The sequence below is a fragment of the Notechis scutatus genome, chromosome 8 (assembly GCF_049901735.1).
Source record: "Notechis scutatus isolate UNSWTSFEM ecotype Mainland chromosome 8, rNotScu1.2, whole genome shotgun sequence".
NCBI classification, from domain to species: Eukaryota; Metazoa; Chordata; class Lepidosauria; order Squamata; family Elapidae; genus Notechis; species Notechis scutatus.
The window spans coordinates 26,142,006-26,156,403 of record NC_142016.1 but is presented as its reverse complement, the minus strand read 5'-3'; the positions used below and the strand labels follow the sequence as shown (position 1 = coordinate 26,156,403).

General features: G+C 46.6%; 1 protein-coding gene across 1 annotated transcript; it reads left to right on the top strand.

The window, feature by feature from the left end:
- Positions 1–3,105: 3,105 nt before the first annotated feature.
- AP2S1 (adaptor related protein complex 2 subunit sigma 1) lies at positions 3,106–11,294 on the top strand. The gene is made up of 5 exons (XM_087971279.1): positions 3,106–3,344; positions 6,398–6,547; positions 7,929–8,042; positions 9,472–9,531; positions 10,625–11,294. Exons 1-5 carry the CDS (start codon positions 3,342–3,344, stop codon positions 10,724–10,726), a joined length of 429 nt encoding a protein of 142 aa, XP_087827405.1. The 5' UTR covers positions 3,106–3,341; the 3' UTR covers positions 10,727–11,294.
- Positions 11,295–14,398: the final 3,104 nt, after the last annotated feature.

Genomic DNA, 14,398 nt, shown 5'->3' with positions numbered 1-14,398 from the left:
GAGGAAAGTGCTGCTTTGCTCTGTAGTGAACCCGCTTCATGTTTCATGTTAATTAAAAACCTTTGCAAAATGAAGTCGGACTGAACAGGGAACCCGTCATGCAGAAATAGGAAGGCTGGGCTCCAGCACCAGTCCGAAAGCTCAGAAAAGTAAACCTCTTGTCTTGTCCCAATGACTAACCCAGACTGGATCTTGCTGTTTGGGCACCTTTGTGAGATTAAGGACTGCTTGTATTTGGGGGAAAAAGTGGGTGGGGGATGAGGGAGCGAGAGGAAGACCTACAGACACGTTTTCCACAGCAGGAGAAAAGCAACCAAAAAGATCGACTACTTTTCAGCCAAACTCCATAGTTTTGGAGGTGACCTTTCAGGATTTAAATCAATATTTCTTATTCCGGCTTGCAGACAGCTGGGTTGGAAACCTGCCTTGTCACAAACCTGAGCTTTGCCCAGAAATCTTTAAAATAAATAAACAAAACAAATACGGTTGTCACTGTGAGCATTTCAGGGAGGACATTCCAGATGGCACAAGGTTGTGGCTGGCACCCCAGTCTCTCTTTCTGCCTCTCCTGGCTCCCCCTTTCTTGCTGCCCTCCAAAAGAGATGGACTTCAGCTTTGGAATGGGATATAACACACCCGAACAGCAGCACATTGGAAAAGACCACTGTACGTCCTTCCTTGGTCTTTTTAATGGCTGGTGATGAGGACTTTGTGTTCTGCCATGAAGTGTGGTCTCTTCCAAATCCATTTTAGAACAGGGTCGGAAATCTCCCAGAATTGCCCAAGTGATGCCAAGAATCACAATCTTGGCAAAGTGGCTTTTGAACTTGTGATGCCCACTCCCATCCACCTAGCTGACTATTTAAGGCTGTAACCACAAACTTTCAGGAATCTGCTCTCCACGTTTTTCAGAATGCTTAATTCAGGCAGTGCTCGATTTATGACCGTTTGCTTAAGTGTCAGCAACTGGCCTATGTTTACAGCCATTTGCAGCGTCCCGTGTTCACACAACCGTGTTCTCCAATGGCCTTGCAGGAAACCAGCACTCATTTCCAGTTTACAGCAAAATTGGCTCATTGATTTGTTTTAACGACTGCTGGGGAAAAATAGTAAAATTGGGTCAGCGTTGTAGATGTGAGAAATGTGATGACTTAACAACCATGATGGGCAGGTTCCATTATAGACATAAGCTGAGGACTACTTGTGATTAAAATATTAATTACAAGGCAAAATAATGCAGATGTCAACTCATAAAACATTTTGTATGCACGTTTTATGGTTGCCAACAGGAGGAAGTGGGGGGGAGTTTCAGAGAGCAGGCAGCAGCGTGGAATCGAAAGTACATTCCATTCATATTTTCTTCAAAGACTGATTAGATGACTGAAGCTTCTGCTGTGCAAAAATCTAATTGGAGAGCATGATTGATGACTCTTGGCTATGGACGTGTCCCTTTGGAGAATATGAATTACGATACACTCAGAGGGGTGAGAGAGAAACCTGGGTCAAGGGGAACAGTGAATTACGTATCTCAGAGTCGGCTACACTCAGGTCATGCTGGCATGTTAACTTCTAATAAATCTTTTCAAGTTTTGTGGCTCGAGGCTCATGAGTTAATTGGAGTAACTGCCAGAATCCTGACAGCAGATTTATATAGGTTGTTCCTGATATTTTACAAACATCCCCTTGAATTAAGGGAAGGAGGGGATTGTTGGATGGTGCCTGTAAGCAGCTACAGGTAATCCTCAACTTATGGCCACAATGGAGACCAAAATTTCTATTGCTAAGCAAGACGGTTGTTTTGCCCCATTTTACTACTTTATTTGCTATCGTTGTGTTGAAAGAAATATCCTTCTGGGTTCAGTTCCAAGTGGGGTAAAAGACACTGGAAACATGGAGGCTGCTTGGAAGGTTTAATGGTGGACAGGACCACATGGCCTGGAGCTCCAGAAAGGGTGATCATATGCTTCAAGGTGAGAAGAGATCAAGAAAAAAAGGTGCTGAGAGTGCCTGGGTTTTATAACCTTAGTGTTTCCTGTTTCTGTGTAAGAAATGTACCTCGTTGGTTGTCAGACTCCCAGGGCCAACTCTGTACGCTGTCCTGAGTTCCAGGCTTGGTCTAGCCTTGCTGGATGATTTATGCCCTTAAGGGCTTTTGGCAATTGCTATACCTTTACCTGGAGTTCCTTGTTATGTAAAGTATTCTGGCCCAGGCTTTAATGACCCACCCATTAACAAAGGTGGGGGTGAGTTTCTGCTTCTGACTTTGTACCCTTTTTAGAGGAAATATTCTGCCTTTTTAATATTTTCTAGGCTATTTCAATTTTCTAGGAGAGGGGCGGGTGCTAACTTCCTACAGTTGTTAAGTGAATCCCTGTAGTTTTTAAGTTAGTCACACTGTTAAGTGAACCCAGCTTCCCCTCTGATTTTGCTTGTCAGGTCGCAACAAGGGATTAGATGACCTCAGGACTCTGCAACGTGTAATTGCCAAAGGTCCGTTTCTTTATTACGTGATCATGAGGATGCTTCACCGATGGCAAGTGTGAAAATGGTCACAAGTCACTTTTTTTCAGTGCCGTTGTAACTTTGGTCACTAAATAAGCAGTTGTAAGCGAAGGACTAGTACACAATACCAGGACTGTGTACACTCAAATGGAAACAACAGCACTTTTGGATACATTGAAGCCCTGGTGAAGCAAATGTTCCTTCTTGGGGCTGACAAAGAAACACCCTTTGTGGCAGGAGATGCTCACCAACTGCCCTCTCCTCCGTTATTTGAGATTATTATTATTTTGTTCTTATGGGATGTTAAAAGTTGATGAAGTTCTCAAGTCCATCAGGGCAGCCTGTCTCCTATTCTCTGGAGTCTAGACCACAGCACCCTCATGCGTTAGGGCTCAGAAACCTTGGGCCTACAAGGCCTGCCTGAGCCTGGGGCTAAAGTCCAGCCCGGGCAGCGCCTGGGGCATCCCTTGCTCAGCTTCCTTCTGCCACACGAGTGCCCGGCTTCGCCCGAACATCGCGGAACTCGAGCGCCCCCTGCCGGAGTCAAGCGGCACCCTTCCCCCCAACCCCAAACCAAAGAAATTACAGCTCCCGGCATGCAGCGCAGCCGTCGCGTGGCCCGCCCGGCCGAGGAAAACAACCCTATAGGCTCCTTGCTGGCGAAAAGCCTGACGGGAGTTGCCACCTTCCCTCCTTTAGACTACAACTCCCGACGGGCTCAGCGCTTGGCAGCCGCCCTGTCCCCTATCCCGTAGGAAGGCAGAGAACAGAGTCGGGGGGCTAACGCCGCTTCCCGGGCGCTCTGCGGGCAGCAGCAGGAGGGGGTCTCGGGAGCCATCATGGTAAGGAGGGGCGGGGGTCCCTTTAAAGGAGTGGGGGGAGGGGGTCACTGTAGCAATGGGGTTGCCAGGTTGGGTGGGGGGACTTGGGGGGGTCTTGATCAACCCTAATAATGCCATTATTTTGGTCGGGGGGTCAGTAGGGGGGGTCTCAGCGTGGCCATAAGACGCCCCAAGCCATGCCCATATTCCTAGGGCCCCCACAACCGTAGCTGCCCCAATCCCCCCCTTCTCTGCTCTCCCCCCCACCAACTTTCCAGCAGCCAAAATATTAAACTTTATTCCCATTTATCGCAAAATCGGTCAACCAGCAGAGACTCTGGGGTGGGGGGGATCCCCGGGGTAAATGAGGCTCAGAAGGGGGCCAGGGGCAAAAAAAACCCAAACAAAAACTCCCTCCTGTCTTGGATCTGTACAACAGCCCTGTAAGGTAGGCTAACGGTGTTTTGCTAGGGATGTTGCCCCCCACACCCACCCCCGGCTCCTCTCATCCCCGACCAGCATAATAATAAAAAAAAAAAGGTGAAGCACTGAAATCCAACCTACAGGAAGTCCTCGACTTATGACCGCAGTTCAGGCCAAATTTCTGTGGTTAAGCAAGACGGTGGTGATTCAGCGAGTCTGGCCCCGTTTTATGACTTTTCTCGCCACCGTTGTTAAGTTAACCGCTGCAGTTCGTTTTAAAGTCAGTTTGTTTAGGGAATCTTCTGGCTTCCCTGTTGGAGTTTTGCTTGTCAGAAGGTCGCAAAAGGGGATCGTGTGACCCCGGGATGCTGCAGCCGTCGTAAATACGGGTCAGTCGCCAATCATGGGACTGTGGGGGATGCTGCGACAGTTGCAAAGGTGAAAAGCTGCTTCTCGGCCTTTTGCCTAAGATTAAATGTAGTTGTAAGTGTGAAAATCGTTCACAAGTCATTTTTCTTCAGGGCCGCTGTAACTTTAAACAGTCGCTAAATGAATCCGTTGTAAGTCGAGGACTACCTACATTGGGAAAATTCCCGTGATCTTACAAAAAAAATCTATTTGTTTTTAAATTAAACCTTTATTGAAAATTTAAAACATTAAAATACAAAATGCAGTACAAATTTTTAAAATGAAAGTGTTGTATATATTACAATCCATTTTGACAGTGCTTACATTTCAATCGTTATTCCAGTGCGTATTTTATACTCCTAACTGTTCTTATATACCTTTATCTTTCTAAATTATACATTGCTTATTTATTTAATTGCTTGTTTCTATTATTTACCCAATGATACCAATTTTCCCAAACTGTATAATAATCTGAGTCTTCCTTCTCTTTTAATTCTAATTAAACTTTGTCCATTTCCACACAATCGAAAATCTTTTGGATAATTAAACTATGTCAGCATAGATTTTTTTTTTTCATTTGGCATACAGGCCGTTGCTGTTCTACTCTCTTGCAATGCGGATGTTTCCTGATTAACCAGGTCATAAAACTGCATATATTATTCCTGGAATCAAAAAAAAAAACCCATTTCTTTCATGGTATTGTAAGAGATCACAAACTGTTTGCCTTTTCGCTCTTTGTGCTGGGCTGGCTTTCTTGTTTAGGGTGGGTCACTTCCCTATCTTAGCTTCACAGTTGGAAAGTGGAGCTAAGCAAAAATAGGGTCAGGCTAGCAAGGTTTTTGCAAACCTTTGGGAAAAAAAATGCCCCATTCTCCAGTGTACAATTCATGTAGCAAAAGATGCCAAAAGGAAGCAGACAGTAATTAGATCTGCTAAATGGAGACCAAAGAGGAAACAAACTGTTTTGGAGTAGGCTCCTGATGTTAGTGTTAAATTTATGTTTTTACTACAACGAAATAAAGGGAGTCTAGTGTTGTAATGACGAGGCAGTTGAGTTGTTTGATCATGAACAACTGAATCATGATGATCTTTATTGGAGTCTAGTCTTGCATTTATACACATTTTTAGTTATCCTCCAACATTGGTTAACTTTGGTTACTGCTTAACTTTCGTTACTGTTTAGCATAGTAACTAACACAATTAATTATCTCTAGTTAAAGTCTAACATATGTTTACTTCCTCTCTCTAATCCTCCTTTAGATTAGTGACTTTGTTTGCCTGAGTTGTATTTGCTTGGAAACATTCTTTATCTGAGGTTTGCCATCCGAGATTGGAACAATCCTGCAATTACAACTCAACAGTCTAGCATAGATCTATTTCAAACTATTTAGCTGTCATCTAAAGAGTATGGCTAGCTGATGAGAGCTAAATAGCTTGAAATAGATTTAAGCTAGTCTCCCTTTATTTCATTGTCAGTAAAAACATAAATTTAACACAAAAATAGTTCGTCACAAAAGCAACTGCCTGCGAAGGCTCCTGGATCGGGTCTGAAAGGTAAAAATGGAAGCAGAATGCTCTGTCCCATCATTGGGCAGAATAGAATAGAGTAACAGAGTTGGAAGGGACCTTGGAGGTCTTCTAGTCCAACCCCCTGCCTAGGCAGGAAACCCTGCACCACTTCAGACAAAATGGTGATCCAACATCTTCTTAAAAACTTCCAGTGTTGGAGCATTTACAGCTTCTGGGGGCAAGCAGTTCCACTGAATAATTGCTCTAACTGTCAGGAAATTCCTCCTTAGTTCTAGGTTGCTTCTTCCCTTGATTAGTTTCCATCCTTTGCTTCTTGTCCTGCCCTCGGGGGCTTTGGAGAATAGCTTGACTCCCCTCTTCTTTGGGGCAGCCCCTGAGATATTGGAACATTGCTATCCTGTCTCCCCTAGTCCTTCTCTTCATTAAACTAGCCGTGCCCAGTTCCTGCAACCGTTCTTCATATGTTTTAGCCTCCAGTCCCCTAATCCTCTTTGTTACTCTTCTCTGCACTCTGCACTCAACCTGGGTAGACCAGGTTGCCCTGATAGACCGGTCCCACTGGAGAAAAAAAAAAAAGACACCCCCGAGTTTAGCTACAGGTTCCTGGCACCCACAGGAGTTGTGTGCTGCAAGTGGGAGCTTCTCATTGCTTGCAGCTGAATGATGTTTGGATTCTGGACATAAGCAACCTGTGGGTTGGTCCTCTTTTGCAGATCCGCTTTATCCTGATTCAGAACCGGGCCGGCAAAACCCGTCTGGCCAAGTGGTACATGCAGTTTGACGATGACGAGAAGCAAAAGCTGATTGAAGAAGTGCACGCAGTGGTCACTGTCCGAGATGCCAAGCACACTAATTTTGTGGAGGTAGCACCTCTCTGGCCTTATTTACTTATGAGTTGTTGTTTTTTAATCCTGCCTTTATTGTTTTTCCAAATAACTCAAGGCAGTGAATATACATAATAATTCTTCCTCCGCCTGTTTTCCCCACAACAACGATCCTGTGAGGTGGGTTGGGCTGAGAGAGAGAGAGAGAGAGAGAGCATAACCAGCCCCAAAATCACCAAGCTGGCTTTCATGCTTAAGATGGAACTAGAACTCACCCAGCCAAAGTCACCTAGCTGACATAGCCGGCTGAGGAATTTGGGATGTCGAAGTCCATAAGTCTTAAAAGTTGCCGGGGTTGGAGACCCCTGCTTCAGAAGACCTCACCCATCCTTCTCAAGCCAGCAGATACTTGTAGATACCATGTCCTTCCCCCTGGCAAAAGACCATCCCCGAATTGTGACGGTGGGGCCGACAATCCAACTCCCCAACACATAGTGACCGAATGTCAAAACAGTGCCTAGAATGGAGGTTTATTTAGCTGGTTTCACGGCTGCGATAAAGGAAGTAAATATATATATATATATTTACAACCTAGGCACACATTTATAATCTTCCTGTTAGGATTTCAATGTCCTATGTGTTGAATTTTCCCCCTGTGCTCCTTTTTCACTGAAATATGAAATATATGCTCAATAAAAGCCGGCAGACAGAAGGATGTAAGGCTGTTGACACCCGTGTTTGCACCTGAGCCATTCGACTAAAGGGCTGGTTGCATAAAGATGGGTTTTTTTGTGCTCAAGAGGGTCATGGCCTGATGGTGGACCCAACAGATAAGGCCAGCCTTTATCCTTGACCAGCATTGTCCAGCTTCTACCGCTGCACCATAGAGAGTATCTTAACTTAGTGCACCTCTGTATGGTTTGCCAATTGCACCGTGGCAGATAGGATGGCACTCCAGAGGGTGAACGTCATTGCCCCTCAGAGGATCCTGGGTTGCCCTCTCCCCTCTTTGGAAGAGCTTTAGAGCTCCCGCTGCCTTAAGAAAGTTCAAAACATCCTCAAAGATCCATCTCATCCTGGGCTCCGTTTTTTTTGAAGTATTAACATCTGGCAGACGGTACAGGACAATAATAAAAACAAGGACAAACAGGCTGAAAAACAGCTTCTATCCCAGGGCAAGTAACTCTATTGAATTCCACTGAGTAGTGCAATATTAATGCAATATCAGGGGTTTTCCATTCAATTGCATAGAATGTGGTGTGTTTGTGTTTATTTTCATAGTCATAATGTATACAGAAGATGGTGTTTGATTTCGTTGTACGAGGTACAGTGACAATAAAAGTAAAGTAAACTAAACTCCTAACAGGCCCCAATGTTTGTTTTCCCCTCCCCTGATGGTGGTTTGGTTCCCTCTCTCCAGTTCCGAAACTTCAAGATCATCTACCGACGTTACGCGGGGCTCTACTTCTGTATCTGCGTGGACGTGAACGACAACAATTTAGCTTACCTTGAGGCCATTCACAACTTTGTGGAGGTGAGTGTGGGCCTGTCCAGCTGCAAAGCAGGCCTGTTTCCCCCCCCCCTCGCAGCCCCGTGAACATCTGTCCTGGCTTCGAAGCTGTGTCTGAAATTCTACCCTTCCTGGTGTAAGGGGATACAAGAATAACCCAGGCGGTCTTTGACTTACAACAGTTTAGTGACCATTCAGAGTTACAATGACACTGAGGAAAGGTTGTAAAAGGGGACAAAACTCACTTGACAGCTGTCTCGCTTAGCGACAGAAATGTTGGGCTCAATTGTCATAGGGCGAGGACTGCCTGTATCTCTGAAATGACGACCTGACGGGGCACAGGTCATGTAGTCTAATAATAGTAATAATGTGGCAGCTTCTCGCTCCTCGTTGCTAGAAGAACTGTGGTGGCACAGGGGTTAGAATGCTGTACTTCAGGCTAATTCTGCCAATAGCCAGCAGTTCGATCCTGACCAGCTCCAGGTTGACTCAGCCTTCTGTCCTTCCAAGGTCAGTAAAACGAGGACCCAGATTATTGGGGGGCAAGAGGCTGACTCTGTAAATCAATCCTTCCTTCCTTCCTTCCTTCCTTCCTTCCTTCCTTCCTTCCTTCCTTCCTTCCTCCTTCCTCCCTCCCTCCCTCCCTCCCTCCCTCCCTCCCTCCCTCCCTCCCCTCCCTTCCTTCCTTCCTTCCTTCCTGTTAGAATGCAGTATTGCAGGCTAATTCTGCTAATTGCCAGCAGTTCAATCCTGACCAGCTCCAGGTTGACTCAGCCTTCCATCCTTCCGAGGTCGGTAAAATGGGGAGCCAGATTGTTGAGGACAAGATGCCGACTCTCTAAACTGCTTAGAGAGGGCTGTAAAGGCACTATAAAGTGGTATATAAGTCTAAGGGCTATTGCTTCTGAAGGAAGGGAAGGAAGGAAGGAAGGAAGGAAGGAAGGAAAGAAAATGAAAAGGAAGGAAGCTGTGGTGGCACAGTGGTTAGAGTGTAGTATTTCAGGCTGACTCTGCCCACAGCCAGAAAGTTCGATCCAAGGTTGACTCAGCCTTCCATCCTTCCAAGGTCGATCAAATGAGGACCCAGATTGTTGAGGCAACTCAGTAAACCTCTTAGAGAGGGCTGGAAAGCACTGGAAAGCGGTCTATAAGTCTAAGGGCTATTGCTCCTCTTCTGACGCTGAGACTCTGCCGAGGTTTTCCCATTGCTTGTGACCCAAACCTCTTTCTCCTCCCCATCTTCTCTTTTCCTTTGATCATCGCACAAAAGGCTAGCCAATGAAAAGGGCTGAATGTGTACCTGATGCCTCTCGCAGGAGCAGCATGTGCTCTGCCTGCCAACAGCGTATCCAACATGGTGATCTTGGCCACAGGGGTGGCCTCCCATTCCTCCCTGTCTCTTGCGCAGGGTTGAGGTGCCCCGTTCAACCTCCCTCTTTCTATCTCCCCTCAGGTGTTGAACGAGTATTTTCACAACGTCTGCGAGCTTGACCTGGTCTTCAACTTCTACAAGGTGGGAGTTCATTACTTAACTCGTTTTTAAGGCAACCGTTTGTGTCAGACCTGCCCCAATCCGATCCTTTGGGAAAGAGAAACCCTCGACTCCCCTTTGGTTAAATCAAAGGGTTCTTTCACTAAGGGTGTCGGTTGCAGTAAAGTCAAGTCAGCTCTGAAATCTACCCGTGCTCGACGGGTACAAAAATAAGGTGTAGGTTTGCCCCCAGCTCATCCCCCCGATGACCAGTCCATTTCCAGCCAACCAGAGCTCACCCAGTTGTTTTGAGAACTGACTTATATTGATGATGATGGCGTGTCCTAGGGTCACATGACCCCCCCTTTGCGACCTTTTAACAAGCAAAGTCAATGAGGAGGCCAGATTCACTTAACAGCCGTGTCACTAACTTAACCCCTGCAGTGATTCACTTAACAACGGCAAGCCAGGTTGTAAAACGGGGCAACAACTGTCTCCCTTAGCATGGAATTAATAGACCTGTTATAGGTCAAATGTATTTGTCGTTCATCTCGTGATTCAAGACCACTCCGCTGGACAGAGTGGGATGGACTCCTGGTCAGGGGTGGGATTCTACGGTTCGGACCGGTTCTATAGAACCGGTTGTTACGATTCTGCACAGTTTGGAGAACTTGGCAAATCGTGCCCTTGTCTGGCCCCGCCCTTCTCCTCCCCCCCCCATCCCCTCCTTTCCCCGCCCAGTCAGTCCTCATCATGCATGCACGACATTGTGCGCATGCCCGACATCGCTGACTGCGTTCTTTCCCGCCCAGTCACTCCTTAAGGTATTTCTTCTTTTTTTTCCCCCTCCCGACGATCAGCTGTGCCGGGATTCTCCTCGCTGTCTCACTGCTTCACCCAGGAGGCTTCCCTGAGGCCCAGAAGGCCCCCCCAAAAATGGGGGGTGCTGCCCCTCCAAAAGCCACACCCAACCAGTCGCATGGCCATGCCCACCGAGCTGGTTGTTGCAAACTTTGAATCCCACTCCTGCTCCGGTTGGCTGCTCTGAGGCCGGCAGCCAATCCTCGGTGGGCTTTCTCGAGTAGGACCCTTTGCCCCCTCCCCGTTTCAGCAAGCCCCCTCTGCTCCTTTGCAGGTCTACACGGTGGTGGACGAGATGTTCCTCGCCGGGGAAATCCGGGAAACCAGCCAGACGAAGGTGCTGAAGCAACTCCTGATGCTGCAGTCGTTGGAATGATCTTTTTTTTTTTTAGGTGGGCTTCGCCCGCCGCCTCCTTGGGGTCCTCTTCCTCACCTGACCCTGCCGCTTCCTGCCAGCCCCAGTCCTCTTCCTCTCCAGCGCCCCGAATCAAAGACTTGCTCGCCCCATAACCCAGAGCGGAAGGCTGGCAGGGAGCAAGCGTTTGGGGAAGGGGGTGTCTCTTCAGTTACTCCCCCCTCCCTGCCTGGAAAGTGGGGTGCATGTGGAAGAGGGAGAGCTGGCAAGTCAGGGCCAGCTTGCCTCTTTGGTCATAAGGGGGGTGGGATTTTCTCTTCCCACCCTCCCCCACTCTTAACCATTTGATGCCCCACCGCTCTCCGCTCTCCCTGTGGCTGGTCTGCTGCCCCCTCCGCATCTGGCCCTCCCTGTCAATGTGTTGTGCTGCACCTGCAAAAGAGGGGACCATGTCTCTGTGTGTGCACGAGAGTGTGTGAGTGTGTGTGTACGTGCGTGGCTGTACAGGCACCTGTCTTAAGTGGGTTTGAGCGATTCAACTGCCAGTAAAGTGACGTCTTGAAATAAACCATCCATCCAACACTGACAAGAGAGGTGTTGCTCATTTAAATCCTGGCCTGTTTCTGGGGGGACCATGCAGCCCGTGTTCACCTCGGTTAATCGAACAAATCCAATTAATTACGTTCTGTTTCAGTGCGTTGTATGAGACGGACCAAGAACTGCTGGGCAAAAGGGGGCACCGAGGTTGCCCTTTACCAAAATTTGTGAACCCTTTTTGTACAATTTGGCAGTCTGACACTCTGTGTGTGCCTCTTTCCCCTTGCTGAACCCTAAAGGGGGAAAAACAAACCAGGTTTCCTCTCCCTCTCCATGTTCATTGCTCCAATGCAGAGTTTCTCAACCTAAATTAAATTTAATAAAGGAAACAAACGAACAAAACTTCAGGGAATTTTAAGTTGTGTGGGCTTCTGCTCTCAGAATTCTCCCCATGGCATGTTTGAGGATGTGTGGACTTCAGTTCCCAGAATTCCTCAACCGGCATGAGGCAGGCTGGCTGGGGGATTCTGGGAGTTGAGGAACTTGGATGTGAAGCGAAACATCTTCGAGGAAAAACAAAATCCGGTTATTATTTGTCCCAGATTGGATCTTGCACCATTATCCTGGGACTCGTATTGGTACACAGACCCAACTGGTTTCTTAGCTCCATAAGTTCAATACAAATATTAAATTTATTTCAATAAAAATATTAAATTTATTCGCCGTCCATCTCCCCGTCATACGACCCAGTCCTGCGGCTTACAATCTGAGAAAACAATATTCTAAAAGATGAAAATAAGAGAAGAAACGTTATTTTTAAAAAAACAAAAGGAAATTAGATGGGACAAACCCTGATCAGTTAACCATGGTAAGGTGTGTCATGCAGACACCTTTCAAGCTATCTGACTTTCTCCTGGCAAGACCCGGGTCTTTTCCCAGAGCCAATAAATAAAACGTATTCGAAATTATGACATCAAATTAACCTTCTCCCTGGATAGCAGATGCCTCAGTCTGCCACGCTAGGAGGAACCTGCTACTGTTATATTGTTCACCACCATATCATATTGTGTGCCACACACCAGACAGGTGTGTTCCATCTTTGTTTCGTTTCGTTTCCTTTATTGTCATCGCACCTCGCACAACGAAATCAAACACCATCTTCAGTGCACATCATGACCATGAAAATAAACACAAATACACATCCTTCACATTCTATACATTGAATTGAAAACCCCTGATATTGCATTAATATTGCACTATACAATAGAATTCAATAGAGTTACTGCCCCGGAATAGAAGCTGTTTTTCAGCCTATTTGTGCTTGTTTTTATTATTGTCCTGTACCGTCTGCCAGATGGTGATAGTTCAAACAAAGGGGTGCCAAGGATGAGATGGATCTTTGAGGATGGTTTGAACCTTCTTAAGGCAGCAGGAACTAGAAAGCTCTTCCAAAGAGGGGAGAGGGCAACCCATGATCCTCTGAGGGGCAATGATGTTAACCCTCTGGAGCGCCATCCTATCTGCCCCGGTGCAATTGGCAAACCATACAGAGGTGCAGTACGTTAAAACGCTCTCTTATGGTGCAGCGGTAGAAAATCATCAGCTTTGCATGCAAATCTAGCAATTTTAGAACTGTTCTGAGGTCGGAATGACCCAATAACATTTTTTCATCAGGAGGTTGTAAAATGCCTCTCCAGGAGGGCAAATTGCCTGCCGTGCTACCTCTGCAGTAATAAGGAAGGTGGCCAAACCTAAGATGTCCTCTGGCTAGCGGCCAGCTCCGTTCTTGCACCGTGCGACCGGCCGGCAAGTTTGCCCAGGTGGAGGATGGGTGGCCACCAGGGGGTGCTTTGGAGTCCTCTGCCTACCCTACTGGGGAACAGCTGGAGGTATTTCAGCCTGGTTCACGCCTTGCCATCCCACCCAACCCCACCACGATTTGAGCAAGCCAAGATGGTCCAGGTTTAAGTTCAGCAGCCAAGGTGGTCTAGGCTTAAATTCAGCGCTGTTAGAAACAGTCCGAGTTCGCAGATGGAACTACTCGAGGCAATAACGTGGAAGCAGGAATGGATTTATTCACGTATTTGCAAATCTTTTTATCCCTTTACACAAGTCTGCTCCCTCCCCCCCTTGGCACAGTAGCATCCTATGAAAGACATCTACCTTGTAATGGCACCTGCTTCCTCCTAAAAGCCCCCTCACCTGTGACACGTCTCCATTTTAACCATAATAACCTAGTTTTTGCTAGCCTGAGCTCTATTTTTATCTTTGCGTTTCCTCTACGCTGACATGTGGTTGTTAGCTGCTTACCTAGTGTCAAAACAGCGTAGAATTTTCCATTTGGAGCATACGTGGAGTATTTACTTTAGAAACCACAACAGTTCCATTCTTTTGCTTATAAACGACAGAGCAGAGGTGCATTTTCTCTTGGTTTGGTGCATTATTCTATTTTATTTATTCGATTTTTATCCTGCCATTTTATTACTTTGTAAGCAATCGTTTTATGAGGAGCGCAAGACTGCGAGATTTGCATAACATCCCTTCCTCATCCTGTTTTTCCCACAACACCTTTGCAAGGTGGGTTACGCTCACCATCTCCTGCTGCCTGGGGAATTCTGGGAACCGAAGTCCATGCAGCTTAAAAGTCGCTGAGACTGAGCGATGCCGCTCTCGAGGCAGCTGGCCAAACACTCCGCAGGGCAACAAATTGGGGAAGTGATGTTGGGCCAAAGGGAAACCCCCAGAAAAGTCCATCCCTAGGAAGAGGCAGCTGGGAGAAAGCCAAGGCCAGCTTTCACTTATCTGCAGGGGGGAAAATACCCAATTTAAGGAGCCAGTCATGGCTACCGTGCATATCTCTATAAATATCTTCCTGTACAGCATTTTTATTCTCTGTGAAGGAAATGGGCCATTTTAAAATACAAATAGATAAGAGAGAGGAAGGGAGAGGGAGAGAGAAAGAGAGAGAATACAGATAAGAGGACACAGAAAAAGAGATAAATTATTTATAAATAGATGATAGAAACAGATGGAAAATTGGTGATAGAGATAGATGATAGCGAACAGAGAGCAAGAGGTAAAACGACTGGTAGAAAAACATGATAGACGGACAAACACAGCGGATAGATCAGAGATAGACGGATAATAGATGCATAC